We start from the raw sequence: 20,370 nt of genomic DNA on the forward strand, positions 1-20,370 counted from the left end.
GTTAGATGGTGCAGTTATGCTTAGTTTATTAAAAGGAAGGGGGAAACGAAGCCTATGACCAACCCTAAAAAAACCAGAAGAACAAAGTCTAAACAGAGGCAAAATCCTTAAAAATCCTAATACACAAATCAAACGAGGATCAAAAAGCCAACAGGTTTAAACAAGTATACCCTGTAAATTGTCCACAAATATTTGAGTGCTCACAAACATTTGATGTAGACTTAGTGGAACATTTAATTTTGTAATTTAAAACTATTAATGTTCAGTTGTGATGAAGACCATGCTGTTGAAGCACATCTGGTCTCCTGTTTGAAATTTGTTTATTTGGATATACTTGTGATTGTTCTATATACCGGATGGTATTTTGGGTCACTTTTGGTTTTATATTTGTTTACACATCGAATTGTATTTGTTTTAGAGTGTGCTTGTTTGAAATGGTTGGCACTTTTGCCTTTATGTAGGAGGATTCCATTACATTTGTCCTCAGCCTTTTTAATTTTTTCTATTTAAATGGCTTAGGTTTATTCCTTTGTATCTGTCTGGGACAGCTTAACTAGAAGAACGCTTATGCTTCATATGGAAACAGCCAGCACCTATCAGAGTGGCCTCTAGAAAGATGGATCAGGAACAAATCCTGGAGGCATATAGTGTAAGGCAGTAAGAAATCCTCATCCCATAGCTGAGTTGCGGAAGAGGAGCAAAAAGGAAAGCTTGAAGTGTGACATCATGTTTTAACAAATCGATGCAGTGCCACCTTTTTGATGCAACTCCCTTGCATTGTTTCTTTCAGAACATCATCCTGGAAAGAAAAATATCAATTAGACTGAGCATGGTGTGGATACTTCCAGATAATTCTACTGCTGTAGACATCTTGTGCATGCTTAGGACTGCAGCCTAAAGACTTTCTATATGATAACCATGATGTATACGTCGCCAAGAGTGAATATTTTTGGATGGAGCCATCTCTTTCTTTCTCATTACCTGGTTCTTTTGCCCACGAGGGTCACATGGAAATCTGCAAAGCATGTTGGTGGCTTTTGTCTTCCTTTGAATTCCTTTTCCCTCCAGTAGGTTTTTGATTTTCAACATAGTCGTTCAGTCTTTTTCCAATGACCTCATTGATTAAACCTGGAAAGTTATTTACTTGGAGTTATAGTTTATCCTGTGAGATCTTTATGTCATTTCTCCTATGCTATGGTCAGGAAAGTGAATTTTTAAATTTGTTTTATTACATTTTAGTCCATCATAAAACTCAAGGCGGCACAGAAAGGGTTCCCAAGAAGTATACCTCCCTGAAAACAGACCAGGTCCTGCTTAGCTTCAGCTATCATGTGCCCTTAATACAGACTCTGCTTCATCCACAAGACCTCATGGTGGGGAACAACATTTGGAAAAAAAAATTGAAAAACTGTACATAGATCATAAAACAAATGTACCAAGAATGGCAGACTAAAGCAACTGAGGATTAAGTGTGCAGAGAAGTAGAGAGAGCAATCTCAAGCAACTCCATTAGCTCACAAGCATTATTTGGCTGTCTTATCCTTTTTTAAGGCTCACTGCTGATGACTGCACAGAGTCTGCCATAATTAGCTTTTGCATACCCAGCAGGGCTTTTGGGTTGTGTTTCTTGAACAGCCACACACACACACACATACTCCAATGCAGCACACCATCAGGTAGAGTTGCCAACCTCCAGGTACTAGCTGGAGATCTCCTGCTATTACAACTGATCTCCAGCCAACTGAGATCAGTTCCCCTGGAGAAAATGGCTGCTTTGGCAATTGGACTCTATGGCATTGAAGTCCCTCCCCTCCCCGAACCCCGCCCTCCTCAGGCTCCACCCAAAAAAACCTCCCTCTGATGGGGGAGGAGACCTAGCAACCCTACCATCAGGGTTTGCAGACCCAAGACAAAAAAAGCACCAGATGTACCACTGGGCATGTGCCAGCTCTAGAGTATGCTCTGGATTGTGGCCATTAAGTGGCAGCCTTCTCTATGGTCTTTGCATTCTTGAAATTATAAGGGTTCAATTAGACAAAACACTGGAGATCCATGACTGGATTTCCAGACACCTTTAAATTTCCTTTAAAAACAAAAACAGCCCATTGGGATCCGGGGTATCGTACTGCTGTATGGGGGCGGGTGTTTAACCCTTCTCCTCATAGTTTGCCTAAGAGAAATCTCTTTTGACGCTCTAAATAAATATAGCCCCTGTAAGCTCAATCTTGTCAAATTTTGGAAGCTCAGCCGGGTTGGCCGTGGTTAGTACTTGGATGGGAGACCACCAAGGAATACCAGGGTAGCTGCACAGAGGCAGGCAGTGGCAAAAACCACCTCTGAATGTCTCTTGCCTTGAAAACCCTATACGGTTGCCGTAAGTCAGCTATAACGTGATGGCAAACAAAAAAGAAAAAGACCTTTTATTGGGGCTAATAGCAGCTTGAGACATATATGTGTGATTTCCATTGGGAAATGGCATGTGAGCAAAGGATTAATTCCCACCTTGGTACCGGGGCCCTGAACTAAATCCCCCATGTCTGTTTTTAAAGAACATTAAAGGTGTCCGGAGAGTCAGTCTCTATGAATATCACAGTGGCGTCCTGTGCCTGTAGGCAAATAAAAAGGGCAGGGTCTCACTAGTATTAAGCTCTTTCAGATCCCATTGATTTTAGTGGGAGTGCTTAAATCAATGTAGCTGAAAAATGATTGGTTCATAGTTAAAATTTACAATTAAAAATGGAAGGCCAACGTCCCTGACACCTATGGGTTACATTGGACTCATGCCATTTAAAATATTGGGCTGTGATGAAAGCTTCCTGAGTGTCATTGTCGATCTTTCCATGCTTTTAGACCCGCCTCCTGATATTTCTTGACAACCACAATATATATCTTTGGGGAGGGGCTGTGGCTCAGCGGCAGAGCATCTGCTTAGCTTGCAGAAGGTCCCAAATTCAATCCCCAGCATCTCCAGTTAAAGGGACTAGGCAGGTAGTTGACGTGAAAGGCCTCTGCCTGAGACCCTGGAGAGCCGCTGCCGGTCTGAGTAGACAATACTGACTTTGATGGACCAAGAGTCTGATTCAGTATAAGGCAGCTTCATGTGTTCATGTGAAGGGAATCCTTTGGCTGGGAAATTCTCTAAAATGTAATTACAATAATCACACTGTGGTAATTTACAAGCTCATTTTAACAGTAACTATGTTTAAAATATCCATGGCAAAAGAAAATTATTTTACTACACAAATATTTGTTATTTTCCTGGCGCACCATTTGATCACAGTCATATGATGTTATTATTTGAGTATATAGAAATGGAGTCTTACTTACTCTCTTTTTTCCTAACTTACCGTCAGTCATTATTCTTCCTAGCATTCTCTTCTCCATTTTTCTTTGTGTGTTTTTCATCAAATATGGAAAGAATCCTTCTTCAATATCTATATATGAGAGAGCAAAACATTTTTTTAATTAATGATGAAATATGAAAAATTGGCTTCCCATTATCAGTGAGACACATTGTTGGCATTTTTAATTTAATAATATTATAAACAATAATAGATAATTGTAGGATAATAAGAACATAATAAGAATATGAATAAAATATTTATCTGGTTTTTGTTTACGTCTCTCACAGTAGTTTACTAAAATCAAAAATCAAAATGGTAAATATAGCAATCCAGAAAACCAACAAAACTTGAAAAATAAAAAGCCCAGCAAACAAATGAAACTTTAAAAAAAGCCAACTCAGAAGTATTAAAAAGGTGAAATCTAAATTAATGCCTTATTAAAAGGTAAAGGTCCTCTGTGCACGCACTGGGTCATTCCTGACCCATGCGGTGACGTCACATCCCGAGGTTTACTAGGCAGACTTTGTTTTATGGGGTGGTTTACCAGTGCCTTCCCCAGTCATCTTCCCCTTACCCCCAGCAAGCTGGGTGCTCATTTTACTGACCTCAGAAGGATGGAAGGCTGAGTCAACCTTGAGCCATGCTACCTGAAACCAATTTCCGTCGGGATTGAACTCAGGTTGTGAGCAGAGCTCGGACTGCAGTATTGCAGTTTACCACACTGCGCCACGGGGCTCCTTACTATGTCATATTAGAAGCCTAACAAAACAAAACAGTCTTGACCAATTTCCAAAAGATGAATAGAGATGGTGCTTATTGGGCCTCACAGAGAATGGAGTTGCAGAACCTTGATGCTGCCACTAAAAAGGCCACGTACTGTGTAGCCACCCACTGAACTTCTGGAGGTTGTAGGACACAAAGAAGGGCATGTCCAGATTATCTTAGTATACAGTAGGCTCATGTTGGAGAAGGCCGTCCATAAGGCACATTTTAGGCCTTTAAAAACCACAACCAACACTTTGAATTGGGCATGGACACAAGCTGGAAGCCAACGAACGTGTATCAGAGCATGTTAGGTGAGAATTGCCAAGCACATGTTTTAATTATTTTACCAAAGGCAAAGCAATATTGTCATCTTCTCATGAGATCCATGCTGATGTACCATTCAGACTGCAAGACTAAGGTGCATTGATTATATAGTGCCTACCTTGCAGGTCATCATGTGGTCCTCCAGTCACATGAAGACTTTTCTCAGATAACAGGTGATACGGAATTAGATTGATGATTTGAATGAACCACTTAAAAAGCTTTCAAAAACTAATAAATAGTACGTACCTCTTTCTACTGTATCATAGAAGTACCCGTGATTGTGAAGGTTACTGAAGACTGAAGGAATGAGATCTGTCAGGTACTGCAAAGCAAATGCCCGTGCTGCAACTTTCTCCTTGGCTTTATTTTGTTGTAGCTGCACTTCTGCCTCCCAGCGCATACGACGGGCCTGTTTTTTAAAAATAAATAAATAAAAAGAATACCTATAACTTGTAGTAACATAGACATTTCCCTATAGTCTATGCTACATGTCGGGACTAAGGCCATTTATGCTTGGTATTTAGCTGCGCGTTCCAGGCTGAATTGCCCCACATTTTTTTTTTAATTTTTCATGCTGAACCGTCATTTAGGAAGTGACTGCAAAGCTGTTGTGTTTTGCCTACTTTATTGCTTTCCATAAACGACCATTGCTATCAGTGCCTGTTTGTTTGGCGCGAGGTTTTTTTGCTTGAACCTCCAGATACTAGCTTGAGATCGCCTGCTATTACAACTCCAGCCGATAGAGATCAATTCCCCTGGAGAAAATGGCTGCTTTGGCAATTGGACTCTATGGCATTGAAGTCCCTGCCCTCCCTAAACACGCCCTCCTCAGGCTCCACCCCAAAAACCTCCCACTGGTGGCAAAGAGGGACCTGGCAACCCTACAAATGAATGTTTTTCTGCATACCCAGGGAGTCTCAGGAATGCAGAAGCCCCATCTCTTCTGTGTGCGGCTTTGTTTTGCTGCCGGACTAGTAGTCCCTGGACCGCCAGGTTTGCTATTGAAAGGAGTGCTTGTTCTATAATGAATGCCTTCATATAGTTATCTGAATGCCATATTTAAGTGTTAAACGAATATCTTCAGAATGAATGTTTGCATCATTGTTACCTTTTCCTCTTTATGTCGTTTCTCTCGGTCTTCAAGGCGTTGCACTTCAGCTTTTTCTGCATTAAACAGTTCGTGATAGGCATACTGATGTGCCCGCAGATTGGCTAAGTCTTCTTCTTCTGTGACTTCCAGCAAAGCTTGCTCTATGGTTTTACCAACCAAAACGTCAAGGATTGGTTTGACTTCAACGTCAAAGTCAAAGAGCTGAAGAAAAAAAGGACATGCAGTTTGTCTCTTTTCCTTGATGCCATGTTTTATGAATGGAAGCAGAAAAGTTTATTCATGAAATAGTTGATGGGACGGCAGACAATCCCTTATTCAGTAATACAGGGGTGATAATACTGATCCACCTTATATGGCTATTGTACGGAGTACTAAGATAGCAAACTTCAAAAATCACAGTTATGTAATACAGGGGCTGTGGCTCAGTGGTAGAGCATCTGCTTGGCGTGCAGAAGGTCCCAGGTTCAATCTCTGGCATCTCCAGTTAAAGCACTGGTTCCCAACCAGGGGTCCATGGACCCCCAGGGGTCCGCGAGAACTAAATTAAGGTCTGCGAAACAAAGTTATAAACCCATAATAAATTAATATTTTCAATTAAAAGTTCTCTATTATAAAATATATACATTCAAATATAATTCTAAGTTTAATGTTTAACTAATAGTTATGATTAAAGTTTATTTTCAAATTCCCGGAATTTTTATTTTGAACCTTGGGTTCCCTGCACCGAACAAAAAAGTCCTAGGGGTCCCTGGTCAAAAAAAGGTTGGGAACCACTGAGTTAAAGGAACTAGGCAAGTAGGTGATGTGAAAGACCTCTGCCTGAGATCCTGGACAGCTGCTGCTGGTCTCAGTAGACAATACTGACTTGATGGACCAAGGGTCTGATGCAGTATAAGGCAGCTTCATGTGTTGTGTCCAAGATCCAATCAAAATATCACAAAACCATGTGCAAGCTTTCAAGCTCCTTAGAATTCTTCCTCGGGTTGTATGTTCAGTATATATAAAAAAATAAGGGCAGGGGAACAGATGATGTTTCAAGGCATGATGGAAGAGCCTCATGTCTGCAGTGTGTACAGTCTTAAAATGTAATACATGATACATAAAGGAATGTGTTGCAAACTTAAACTGGATTACATGGTACAGGGTGCAAACCTGGTTTTCAGATGGATCAAAGCAAAACACAGGTCATTTATGCACGGGAGTTTTACCTGATGTTTGCTGCTCACTGGACCCACACTTTCCTGTTGGGAATCTATGCACCAGCAGTCTCCAAGCTCAAATCAAATTCCCGCCCCTTTAAATGCTGCTTTGTAATTGGCTTACTTGTAGTGCTTACTGTGAGAGAACGTTCCCCACCCCCAAACCCAATTGCCACATAAAAAACCATTTTAAGAAATACAACAAAAAAACTGGAGCAATCTGACAGTGGGGGGGGGGAGGGGACAGAGAAGTCCAAGCCTTGGTTTAAAAAAAAAACATTTCTTCTGCTCAGAAAGAGCTCCCAGGAAGCAGGAAGTATTTTAATCCCTGCCTCTTTACATGCTGCTTTGTAATTGGCTGTGAGCGAAACCAAGCTTGCGTGCCCCGTATTTTTCCTTATGCATGGGGATTTCACCCAGGCTTTGCTCAGGGAAGCTGGAAGAGTCGGCTTAACAGACAAATGGGATGACCCAGACATTGGGAGGGCTGGGCACGAGGTCATCTCTAATGGATGGAAAATTCATGCATAACTCCAAGGAACAACCAATTCAGACCAGGGGTGAACGTGAGTGAAAGTACCCATGCATAAACGACCAAAGTAAAGCAAAACAAATCCCCAAAGATTTTCCCCTTGAGAAAATAAAAAGACAGCGGCTATATGACTTTTTTTTTTTTTTGCTGTTACAGTTTTGTGATCTTTCGGTTGGTTCTAATAAAAAGTATTACTTCACGGTGGTTTTCTGAATTTTCTATGGCTCCTGTAACACTGTTGGAAATTATGTCTGTGAAGCACTTTGCCTGCTCTGTCAGCCCCAGGAGTCCAGAAGTCTCCCGAGGCCCTTAAACGACTCTGTCGCCTCTCCTCTGTCCTCCTTTATTTGTTTGCTTGTTTGTTTAGATTTTTTAAATCCCACCCTGTCCCCGCCAATGCGGGGCTCAGGGCGGCTCAGAACATACAGACGTGTGTGTATGTGTTAAGTGCCGTCAAGTCGCTTCCGACTCATGGCGACCCTATGAATGAAAGTCCTCCAAAATGTCCTATCTTTGACAGCCTTGCTCAGATCTTGCAAATTGAAGGGTATGGCTTCCTTTATTGAGTCAGCCCATCTCTTGTTGGGTCTTCCTCTTTTCCTGCTGCCCTCAACTTTTCCTAGCATGACTGTCTTTTCCAGTGACATTTATGCCAAGGACTCCTTTCCAGGCACGCTATGTATGGAATTTTACTATGTAATGAATTCAAATAATTTCCAAATGTATCAACATTTACTTAGCAGTGGAAACCCCAAAATAAATGGGGAAGCGCAATGGGTTATCCCAGGATGATGCAACTTGACATTACAATCTCCGTACCTCGCCTTCTTCTATCTGTGTGGCTACATCACACCCAGTCTTAGAGAGAATGTAGAGCGGTGTCTCTGGTTTGCTCAGAAAATCATCTGTTTGACACTCCACATCAGCCTCAATGATGCGGTCTGCAATCTCTTGCAGGTACAGTTCTAAAACAATGACACAATGACGACTAATTTTAGGAGGCTGTTATCCTCCATCTCTCCAATAACAATAATAAAATTATGCCAAAGAACACTTTTAAAAACTATTATCAGTTTTTAAAAGGTAAATTATGGGAGCATCCATGTCCAAGTCAGATATGGGCTGTGTGGGAAGGGGGAAGGAGATCTAACCCTTCAGCCCCATCTTGATTTTGCTCATCAAACCTTGTCTCCTTTAAGATGTTAATAACAGCAAGGAAACTCAGCTCTGATTAGTGAAACTGAGTGGGAGTTGAAGGGGTAAATCCCCCTTTCCCCTTGTGTACAATTTACTATTGGTCTCTTGTCACATCTGTTTTGTCATTCTCTTGTTTAGGGCTTCATCAGAGCTTGGACTGCAGTACAGCAGCTTTCCACTCTGCGCCTTGGGGCTCTTCTGATAAAATTACCTGTAAAAACATGATGTAAGGAGCCCCGTGGCGCAGAGTGGTAAGCTGCAGTACTGCAGTCCAAGCTCTGCTCACGACCTGAGTTCAATCCCAATGGAAGTCGGTTTCAGGTAGCCGGCTCAAGGTCGACTCAGCCTTCCATCCTTCCGAGGTCGGTCAAATGAGGACCCAGATTGCTGGGGGTAAAGGGAAGATGACTGGGGAAGGCCCTGGCAAACCACCCCGTAAACAAAGTCTGCCTAGAAAACGTCGGGATGTGACATCACCTCATGGGTCAGGAATGACTCGGTGCTTGCACGGGGGACCTTTACGGTCCCTTTTTAAATTATAGCAGTACCATGTTACAAAGTTACTGTAGTGGTCTCGCATTCACAGGAAACCAACCCTGTGTAATGCTATCCCGTTCCTGGAACAGTAAGAGGATGGGGTACTTTAGAAGGGACCCCTTCTTTGGTGGATGAACAGATATCCTCTCATACCAAGGATATGCCTCTGAGGGGAAGGGGGGTTATTGTAGTGGTAGGTAGGTAGTTTAGCTATCATACTGCCCTTATACAAATCGATGGTGAGACCACACTTGGAATACTGTGTACAGTTCTGGTCACCACACCTAAAAAGCAATACTGCAGATCTTGAGAAGGAGCAGAAAAGAGCAACCAAAATGATCAGGGGTCTAGAAAAATTAAAACGCTTAGGGTTGTTTAGCTTAGAAAAAAGGCAGGTAAGGGGGAGACATGATAGAGGTCTATAAAATTATGCATGGTGTGGAGAAAGTGGACAGGGAGAAGCTTTTCGCCCTCTCTCATAATACTAGAATGCGAGGTCATCTGCTGAAGCTGAAGGGTGATTCAAAACAGACAAAATGAAGAATTTCTTCATACAGCGCATAAATTGCGGAACTCCCTGCCCCAGGATGTGGTGACGGCTGCCAACTTGGAAGGCTTTAAGAAAAGCCAAAGACTGTGATCCATGGCTACTAGTCAAAATGGATACTAGTCATGATGCATACGTATTCTCTCCAGTATCAGAAGAGCAGGCGTATTATATTAGGTGCTGTGGAACACAGGCAGGATGGTGCTGCTGCAGTTGTCTTCTTTGTGGGCTTCCTAGAAGCACCTGGTTAGCTACTGTGTGAACAGACTGCTGGACTTGATGGGCCTTGGTCTGATCCAGCATGGCTTTTCTTATGTTCTTATGAAGTTCTCACCAATTGAGCAAGTGTACGTGTGGTTTACCAAAAAAAGGCATCTCCAAGGGGACATTTCAGGTTAGGAAAATGGTTGGGGGAAGACTTACACCACCTCTTCCCAACGCCATTGTCCCAATCCGAATTGGCCCTTGCACACCTAGGAATTGTTCTGAGTGCAGGCTTTGTAACATACACCTGATTGCCAGGACCTGGGGAGCAGGCAAGGAAAATAAAGTGCACTTAGGCCCTGAGACTGAAATTGGTATAAAACCGGTTCAGCTTCATGCCAAAGGTGAAACTTCAAAAAAGTGATGCAAATTTACAGCACAGGGAAACATAACTAGACAACTTCTGTATATAGCATCTTTGTTTATAGGGTTAGGGTTATAGGGCAAAAGGGCAAGATGTTACAAATGGACACATTTGTTTTAGTTGAAAGTAAAGCTAAAGTCAATCTATTGCTTTATTGCTTCCAGGACCATAACGTATTAAACTGGCTTGGTTTGACTTCAGAAGCCAGCCTGTTTAAACCATGGATATTAAGCAAGTGTTGTTGACTTTTGTTGACAATGAAAGGCCTACCTGTCTGGACGTCGACACGGTTTCCAGGGTCTGTTATCTCAGGGGCCTTTGCCTCAAGCGCCTCCTTTGCCCGCTTTCTGGTAAGCATTTTCCTGTGAGCTTCTCTTTGCTTCTGGATCTCAACAGGATCAGGTTCAGTACTCTGGAAATCATGCGTGTGGGATAATATTTAACTGCTTCAAAGTGGTTCTGTTTGGACAGCAGTAATGTAAAAAACCAAAAGCAACCACCCCCTAAAGGGCTTTTTGAGAAGTGTTCTGTAAACCGGACTGTTTTGGACTGAAAGACTGTGGATGGAAGCTAGTGAAGCCTACTCAGAAGGAAACCCCATGGAATTCAACAGGGCTTACTCACGTGTAGGGTTGCCAGGTCCCTCTTGGCTACTGGTGGGAGGTTTTAGGGGTGGAGACTAAGGCAGGCGGGGTTTGGGGAGAGGAGGGACTTCAATGCCATAGAGTCCAATTGCCAAAGCTGCCATTTTCTTCAGATGAACTGATCTTTATCGGCTGGAGATCAGTTGTAATAGCAGGAGATCTCCAGCTAGTATCTGGAGGTTGGCAACCCTACTCATGTGCGTTTAGGGATTGCAGCCTAATTATTAGGTTCGAACATTCTCTGTATTGCATCCCCTCTATGCAGATCAGTACAAACCTGACTAGTCTGTAAACATAGTCATAGTAAACACAGTCAAGGTGGCTCCTGGAATTTGAAAATTTTATACAGACGTAGTTTTATACAGACATAGCATCAGCAAAGATTAAGTCTAGCAGAGAATCCAGCTTTTCAAACCTGATGATTGGTCTTCAGTGGAACAGTTTGCTAGATTCTGAATACCAAAACAGTGTTGGTGAACCATGCAAAAAAAAAAGGTCTTTCCTCACAATATGCTTTTAGGTGTATATTTAAGATATTTTAATTTTTTAAAAACGATTTACTTCATTTATAACCCAATAGAGATCCAAAGCAGCTCCATCGGTCTTTTCTCCATCTTATCCTCACAACTACTCTGTGAGGTAGGAAAGGCTGAGAGGGTGTGACTGGCTTAAAGTCACCCAGTGAGCTTCCGTGGCACAGGTGGGGGTTTGAACCTGGCTCTCCCTGACCATAGTCCGATATTTTAATCACTACGCCATCTAACAATGTGAATGTATTTATTCAGGGCATTTTAACCCGCCTCTCTCTGAAACTGGACTCAAGTTGGGGTACAATGATAATTGGAAAAATACAATAAAAACTATAGGAACGATCAGTGAGATCTAGCTATCTCCACAATACAAACACACAAACAAACAATTAGCTGTCAGAGGCAAAAGCCCTTCTGAATAGCTCTTCCTTATACAACTTGTGCAATCTCAGAACTGAGGAAACCTTTTGAACAACTTGAAGAAGACAATGTTATAAAATAGGAGTGATCACCGAAAAAGCTCTAGATCTAGCAGTGCTTGACCTAACTACTCTACAGAAGGGACTGACCAATTAGTATGGGTTAGAGGGGTGGAACTGCTGCATGGGATGATACTGGGGACTGCTCTCTAACTCCTCCTCCTTCTTTCTCAGTAGCCGTTTTGTCTTTCTCTTTTCCACATGGTCTGCATGGAGGCAGACGTTTCTACAGATCTCTCCTCTAAAAACCAATGCAATCATATTTGCACTCACATGACGCTGGATTAGCTAGCCACTTGTATAGGGTAATGTATTCTTTAGATGAGGCTTTCTACATTTTATCAACTGCAACAAGAATGTTAACAGACGAAACTTGAATAAATGTAACCTGGAACGTTCTTATATGCCAATAAAGGGGTTTTTTTAATTTGAATTTGAATAAATGTAATATCTACTTCTTGCAATTTACTTCTTGGGAAGATTGATTTTATTGCACTTAATGTGTTTACTAACTTTCTTAAAAATTATAGAGGGATTAACATGAATGCACAAAACAGCCCATAAAATGATGCTTCTTTGGGATGGATATAAAACTCCAGTAATAATTTTATCACCTTCTAATACACAAGAGTGAATGATTAATGCAAAAAGAACATACCCAAGGTAAATCTTGAAGAGCATATGTGTTGCCCCGAACCACTCTCCTGTCATACATAAGGTTCCCATAGTGAGCTGGGTCATCATCTCTGCAATTCATAAAATTAAGGAGGGAAAGAAAATAACATTCAGAATGATGTTCATCATCAAGCATTTAGTAGAAAGAGACTCAATGTCAGTAATGAGCCTAGAGAAGAACCAAACGTACTAACTGCTCTGAGTATTGTTGGGCTACGTGATACAAAGTTATACTTACTGGGTTAGATCCCACAGAGGATTTCTATAGATGGAAGGGGTAGAGATATTCAGGGATTCCTCCCCCCCCCCCACTGCATAACGTTGACTCCCTCCAATCTATTTTTTCCAGGAGCATGATTTTGGGGGGTCATTTTGGGCTGTGGCAGGAGATGGAGGTGGGGCAGTCTCCCTCTGTTGATTGAAATCTCTTCCTTCCCCAGAAGTCCTCTGTGTGGGATCCAAGCCACTATCTGGAATGCATACAAGGTAGGATACTGCACTTCATTCAGGCTACACTTTACTTCCTGAGATCTTATACGGTGTATCGATAGAGTATCGATAGACCAGGAATGGAGAGACTTGGGTTCTAATTCCACCTCAGCCATTAAACTCACCAGATGATCTTGGGCTAGTCACTATCTCTCAGGCTAATCTACTATAGACAGGCACAGGATGCTACTGGAGACACAGTATACATCTGAAATTAAAACTCTCTCCAGCACATGAGCCCTGGTCCAAACTAGGACCCTCCACAGTTGCTTTTTAATGTTAAAGAAAATGTCTTGAGATCCAACGAGGGATGGAACACTCATATAATGTGTAGTTTGAGCTTTAGCAACTGAAAACCAACGGGATCCGATTTTAAGAGGGAGGCCCTGGAAGTTCCATGAGTTGCGCATGATGTTGTGTAGATGTTCCTAATTAAACAGAGAACTTCCTGTGTTCCATCACGGAAAATTTCTGGGTGAAAGTAGCCATAATGAGTTGTCAGTATCAGAAGAAGCCAGAGGTGTGCTGCCTTTCAGCAATATGACTTTTCAGGATAAAGAAAACGACAAGAGTACACAGCAGATAAATGAGATAGTAAATGGTGCTGTTTTCCTAGTACTGTTGTTCACAGGATAGCAGAGTAAAATAGAAGTTAAAAGATTATACAATTTTGTGTTGACTTCTAGAAAATAGCAGGGGAATGTCAGTTCTCACTGTCCCTTTTAACTCTAGGAACTATATGAATAAGAAATCAAACTAACGTGAAGTAGGCTCGCTATAGCAACTATAACAGAATGCATATATAAATGCAGGATCTAAGCATAGTGCTGTGAAGTGTGTGAATACTTTGAATGAGGCTGTCACTATGGTTTGGACCCAAAGACTTCTTCTATGAACTAAAAGGCACTTCTGCTATCAAAAGAGGGGCTGGGGTGATTTTCATCAATTCCTCTTTACCAGGGCAGACTCTCAAGTCATACCTCATGCTATACTTTTATGTATACTTTGTAAATAAAGCAAATATTACAAAAATGCCATATGTCTTCAGTGGTCACTGATCCAAAGGCAACCAACAAATACTTTTACCCCAGAACTTCTAATTGCCTGGGGAAGTGGGAAACACATAGGCCGTTTATGCATGGGAGGTTTGCCTTGGATTTGCCACTCTCTAGATGCACATTTCCCCCATCCAAATTCCCAAAAACTCAAAAATAAGCCCCCTTGCAGAGTTTTGAGAATCTGGATGGGGAAAATGTGCACTTAGAGAGTGGCAAATCCAAGGCAAAACCTCCCATGCATAAATGGCCATAGCATTATAATATGGTATAAAGGTAGGAGACGTAGAGGAGGAGACAATCTATGTCAGATTGTGTCTCTGAGAGCATTAGCGAAAACGGATGGGAGGTTTTGCCTTAGATTTGCTGCTCTCTAGATGCACATTTTCCCCATCTGAATTCTCAAAACTCTGCATGGGGGGCTTATGGTTGAGTTTTGAGAATTTGGCTGGGGAAAATGTTCCTTTAGAGAGTGGCAAATCCATGGCAAAACCTCCCATGCGTTTTCACCCCATGATTCAGGCTGTGATAGTCAGGCTTCAGTACTCACTGATCACTGGCTTCTTGGGGGCCTCTGTATCGCTGCCTGATGGGCACAGCTCGGGGGCGGCTGCTGTAGGTGTAGGTTCCTCTAGGACCAGAAGTGTCATCTTGGCTGTGAAGCACTGAGATTGAGGCCATGCTGTGCGTGAGACACTCCGGGTTCCAATAGGTTTAGTGAAATCTGGGTGGCATTGTTGAGGAATTCCTGGTAGCTGTTGCTATGTGAGATGGAGTTCAGAATCAGAATCAGATAACCTTTATTGGCATAATGAGATGGAGTTCTGTTTTCAACAACAGTTGCCAAGGTAGACTAGTCATGGGCCAGCCAGGCGGGCATGCTCAAGCCCCCGTTTCTTTCCTATTTGAATTTCAACCAGCAGAGGTTTCTTTTCACAAGGGCCTTAATTTAATTTAATGGCTAGTGGAGAGAGATGACCCAGGACGTTTGATGTTAGAGGCAGAAAATGCAAAGGTGTTTCCCCTGTCCCATGGTGGTGGTAACAAATATCACAATAAAGTAACCCAGAAATGAGACTTTTTTGCCCTTTAATGGTATTAAAAACATGCTTTGAGAGGTGCACTGCCTCACCCTGCCTAACAGCTGGCCCAAACTTAGCAGCCCCCACCGCTGATATTTCTCAATAGCTGTTTTTAAAGCTGTTGGAGCTAGTTTTGATCCTACAAAGACTTGGTGCAAAAATAAATGGAAGAAGTTCATTGGTTCTTGTAGGTTATCAGAGTACTCTGAAGATGCCTGCCACAGCTGCTGGCGAAAAGTCAGGAAAGAAAATTCCAAGACCACGGTTACACAGCCCGGATAACCTACAAGAACCAATGAACTCTGACCGTGAAAGCCTTCGACAATAAATGGAAGAAGCTTTGTCTGCTTTGGTTTGAAACTGTGTTCTTGGTGTGTTATTAGGGTTGCCAGCCATTGGCTAGCAACCAGCAAGAGAGGGAGCGGGTGGGGATGTAACTTGCATGTATAACTTGCAAATAACCAGAAGTGATGTCACTGCTTCAACAGGATGCTCTAGGATAAACTAAACTAAGTCAGCTGATGGCTGGCACCTGATGGAGGACTGGGGGGGGGGGCTCAGTCATGAGGGATACTGTTGCATTGACAGCATGATGTCATTTCTGGGCTGGACTCAGAAGTGATGTCACACCACTCTAGGATTCAGTGGAAACTTGAGTTTCCACTGAACCCTAGAGCAGCTTGACATCGCTTCTGGATTCAGCCTGGAAATAACATCATGCCATCACTACAATGGAGTGTTTTTCTTCTTCACCCCTTACTGGCCTACCCAACAGAGGTGGGGGTCAAGAGGTCTGCTGCAGGGAGGCTATAGTGGGAGATCTGGCAACCGGGATGTCATGCCATTGGTGCAACTCCTGTTCCCCCCCTCCTCCACTGCAGAAAAGACAAAGGGTGGGAGGTCTTGAGTTATAGCAGGAAACTTAGCGAACCTATTCCATGGTGGACAGGATTGTAATATTGTGAGGTGACACCAGCCAAGCATCTATCTCATGGAAAACACTCCTCAAACCTCACCTTCCCCAAGAGTATGCCTATTTGCATTTCTAAGCAAAAATATCTTCAACTTGGACCCAAGATGGCAATGCACATGGTCATGCATTGCGGGCTGTTCATCTTTCCCACTTCTCCTGGGCCATTTATGCATGGGAGGCTTTGCCTTAGATTTGCCACTCTCTAGATGCACATTTTCCCCATCCAAATTCTCAAAACTCTGCACGGGGGCTTATTGTTGAGTTTTGAGAATTCAGATGGGGAAAATGTACATCTAGAGAGCAGCAAATCCAAGGCAAAACCTCCCATGCATAGATGGCCCTGCTTACCTTATTTTTCCTACAGTATAGGTCAGAGTTATATCTCTAGTTTACAAGCTCTTTTTTAAAAAAAATGTTGTACAGGACTCAGTAATCAGGCATTTTCTAAATAAAATATGTGGATGAGGGGATATTTGTTTTCAAACCCCCAGGCATTTTCAAGGAGAAGCTTCTTGCAAATATTTGCACATGCTTCTTTGGTCTTTACGTTTTCTTTTTGAAAGGTTTCATTAGAGGTCCCATGTAACAACCCCAATATAGAATCATTGGTTCATATAATTGGTGCCCTCCTATGATTCCTACTAGGCTGTGAGGCTGCTGGTAGCCTCATCAGCTTCTGCAGGGATCACATAGAGGTTGAAATAGGCTCAAGGGCATATTAAGCAAGTTTAGAGAAACCAGGTGCGGGTACGAAACAAGCATTGTCTCTCTTCCATGCCTGCAGTTCTACGTGTGAAATGTGTTATAGCAAAAACCAAGAGCTGGATTTCAGAGACCCAGGGCCAATATTCTGGAAAAACAGGTTTTTATTTTCAGCAGCTGCTGGACCCAAGCTTTGCTCTCAGGAGCATTAAAAATTTAAGCTGGGGGTCTAGGACAAAAGAATGCAAGATGTTTTATAACCTAGCAAGCTCATTACAATACATAATTTATGCATATTTTCTAATAACCTTTTACTGGATACAGAGTTTTGGCTCACAGATTATTGGCTAATGATTAAATTCGGTTTATTTCTAATTGGTTACAACATAAAGGAACATCATTGGTCAGCATAAACACAGGAATAATATCATTGGTTTATGTAAATTCTGTTTGAAGTTCATCACTGCACCTGACATACTATCTGGTTATTATTTAAAGTTCTGGCGCCTGTCCCTCTTTTCAGTATTGTTTTTAGTATCTGGTCTGCCTTGAGTCAACTAAGCGACACTCTTGTCTGAACCTCCTCTTTGCCTCCTTCTGTCTGTCCCTGAATTCTAAATATATTTTCCTGGGGCCCTCTTTTGGAGTTCAGGGATTTTTTTTATTTTTAAAAGTCTTTATCTCAAAATAAAGTCTGATTCTGTGCACATGCTCGACAGTTTTGCCTCGTTCATGAATTCAGGTCCTTTCGGCTGCTGTGTTGCTGGTCTGAAAATAGATATCATAATCATAGCTCAGTAGGGACCAGCATCCTTTCTCTCTGCATGAAAACAAGAATGGCCTCGAACCAGTTCCACCCAAGCTGGAGATATGAATCAGGAAACACACCATAGCAACCAGAACTGTTTTGTCTTTTAAGCATAGTGAAGCAAAGAGGACAGCGTCAAGATCTGGAATCTATGAGTCACCACCCTAAAGGCAGTAGGTGCATTTTCCCGATCACTCAGGCAAAGAGCAAATCCATGGAATCTGTGACACTGGAACCTTGTGTGAAATATGGTAACCTATCATCCAAGTGGTTTAAAAAACAAACAGACAATCCTTGCCCCTGGAGGTTTCAGCAAACGTCGATAAAGGACAGTCTCCCTGCCGCCTTGATGCAAGGAACAAGTGCTGATGGTACCAACAGAATTCGGAGAAAACCGAAACCTGAGATCAAGAGGGGCGTTTAGTTTCCTTCCTCCAACAACTTTGCCTGGCACACAGATTAAGCAGGTTGAGACTGAAGCTGTTCTGCCCCCCTTCAGGAGGATCTTAATAGGCCGCCGAAAATGTGCATCGCAGGGTTTTGTATATACCTGCAGACAGTTACACAGACTACATTAGGAACCCTCAGGTGTCATGATTACCTGAGAGGGTTAGCTGCCTTAACCAGCGGTTAAGTGTATGGAATCAGCTTGCTGGTATGAGACTGATTCATGTCTTTGGGTCGATAGACGCCTTTGTTGTGGGGAAATAATAAATCAATAGGCGTCTGTCAGCCTCCGACTAAAATCAGACAGGCATGCCGCGTCTCAGTAACAGTTTGGTATGAAAGATTGGTTAAAGGATTGAAGCCTTGATACTGCAATAGATCTCCACTCTGGGGAAAACTAGAACATCAGTCATTCACAACTCTGATATGTATGTGCGTGCATGCTCATTTACTGTCTAATTCCAGACTCCTAAACACCCACCAGTCATTACAGGCAAGATATAATTGAACCAGAGATACAAGGAGCTGTCTCCTCTGGAGTATTTACAGAGTCCCAGCGGAAATACAGCAGTTGAATTTTTCTAGCATGATTAATCACACCTGGGTGGGAAGGCAAGAAACTAGGTGGAGTTCTATTTATAGTATCTTTCATTCCTGAAGTTCCAAGATTCACATTATTTTTTTCAGCATACCTGTAAGGTGATGTAAGTTTACATGTTGCTTTAGATAAAGGTGATAGAGTCATATGTCAATATAGTTTTGCTGCAGCCAGAATTATAATTGCTAAAAAATGGAAGCAAATAAATAAACCTTCAATTAAAGAGTGGAGAGAAACGTTATGGATTTATATGAGGATGGCCAAAATTACAGATTCTTTACATGGTAAAGATATGGCTGAATTTAAACAAACATGGTCAAAGGCCGCCACATATTGGGATAAATTGGCAAAAACGGATTTTAAAGGTATAGTTAATGAATTATAGACTAATGTGTTTTTTAATTAATGAATGAATAATAACAGATTTTTATATACTGTCATAACACCGCTCCGGAAGTCCAATGGTGGAGGGCACATAGGTGGGTGGTAGTGGTTTGGGCACTACAGATTTCTTTTTGTTAAAGATAGTAAATAATGTATTAGTAATGGATGTAATAGTGCTCTGTATATGTATTTGTGTATTTTATGTTCTTTTTTTTGTACGATTTTATTATTGTTTAATTTTTTTCCTTTTTTTCCTTTTTATGTTTAATTATAAAAAGCAATAAAAATTTATAAAAAAAATAAGTTTACATGTTGCAAACATGATAAAGTTTGAATATGACGAGCACATGTGCAATTATGTGGACACTTATCAGGCAGATGTGAATGTGTACCCTGTTGAGTGTGTACCCAGCCAGCAAACCCACGTGTGAAATGGCCTTAGGAGAGCACATGACAGCAATGTGACATAGGTTTTAACAATTGTCCAGAGGTCTTGTGAAGGGCATAGGGCAACAACAAAGAAATATTGATTGACTTTATAAACCCAATTTCAGTGTGGTAGCCTTCTGGGCAATGCATCATATTCAATAGCCTAAGGGTAAAGGGAAGATGACTGGGGAAGGCACTGGCAAACCACCCCGTAAACAAAGTCTGCCTAGTAAACGTCGGGATGTGACGTCACCCCATGGGTCAGGAATGACCCGGTGCTTGCACAGGGGACCTTTACCTTTTCAATTGTAAAATTATTGGGTTTTCTTATTGTGATTGTATCTTTTTCATGTCTCACATGCATCCAGACTTGTGGGTAAGCAACATTAATGAGACTTTGTTTAGGGGTGACCTCAAAGTAATTCTTCTCCTATGGCCTGAACATATCTTCTATTGCAGACATTGGCTGAATATTCGTAAAGAAAGAACAACTTACATTTTCAGGCAGAAAAAAGTGCTTTATTCTGGTGAAATTAGACTTGGACTAAAAATAACTGAACATATTCTCCTTACAAAGAACTATCTCCAGTCTAAAAGGCCACTTTGAGTCATACTCAAAGGCTACTGCTACTGAAGAGGTCTATATAATAGTAAAACACATTCTATTTCTAGCAATCTTAGAAGTTCAGACGAGCACTCATAACATGTTCCATTCTGTACAGCTCCTCAATGTAAATAACTCTCGGAGCCTGTTGCAGCCACAGAGAACCTTTAACAAAGGCAGGAATCACTGATAGCCCCTGCCTTTTTCTGCCTGCAACCATTTGCTGTGCTAGGTTGTATACTCTTTAGAGAAGCAGACTTCTCAGGTTGTGCAAATATGTATTTGTC

General features: G+C 41.9%; 1 protein-coding gene across 1 annotated transcript; it reads right to left on the minus strand.

Annotated features, from left to right (window-relative positions):
* Positions 1-1,003: 1,003 nt before the first annotated feature.
* RSPH3 (radial spoke head 3) lies at positions 1,004-14,737 on the minus strand. Its single transcript, XM_056853302.1, has 8 exons — positions 14,607-14,737; positions 12,496-12,583; positions 10,455-10,596; positions 8,095-8,240; positions 5,542-5,745; positions 4,680-4,842; positions 3,348-3,434; positions 1,004-1,128 (listed from the first exon to the last, which is right to left on the minus strand). The coding sequence occupies exons 1-8, from the start codon at positions 14,735-14,737 to the stop codon at positions 1,004-1,006; spliced, it is 1,086 nt and encodes a 361-aa protein (XP_056709280.1).
* Between the last annotated feature and the right edge of the window lie 5,633 nt (positions 14,738-20,370).

This window comes from Euleptes europaea, chromosome 7 (genome assembly GCF_029931775.1).
Source record: "Euleptes europaea isolate rEulEur1 chromosome 7, rEulEur1.hap1, whole genome shotgun sequence".
Classification (NCBI taxonomy): Eukaryota; Metazoa; Chordata; class Lepidosauria; order Squamata; family Sphaerodactylidae; genus Euleptes; species Euleptes europaea.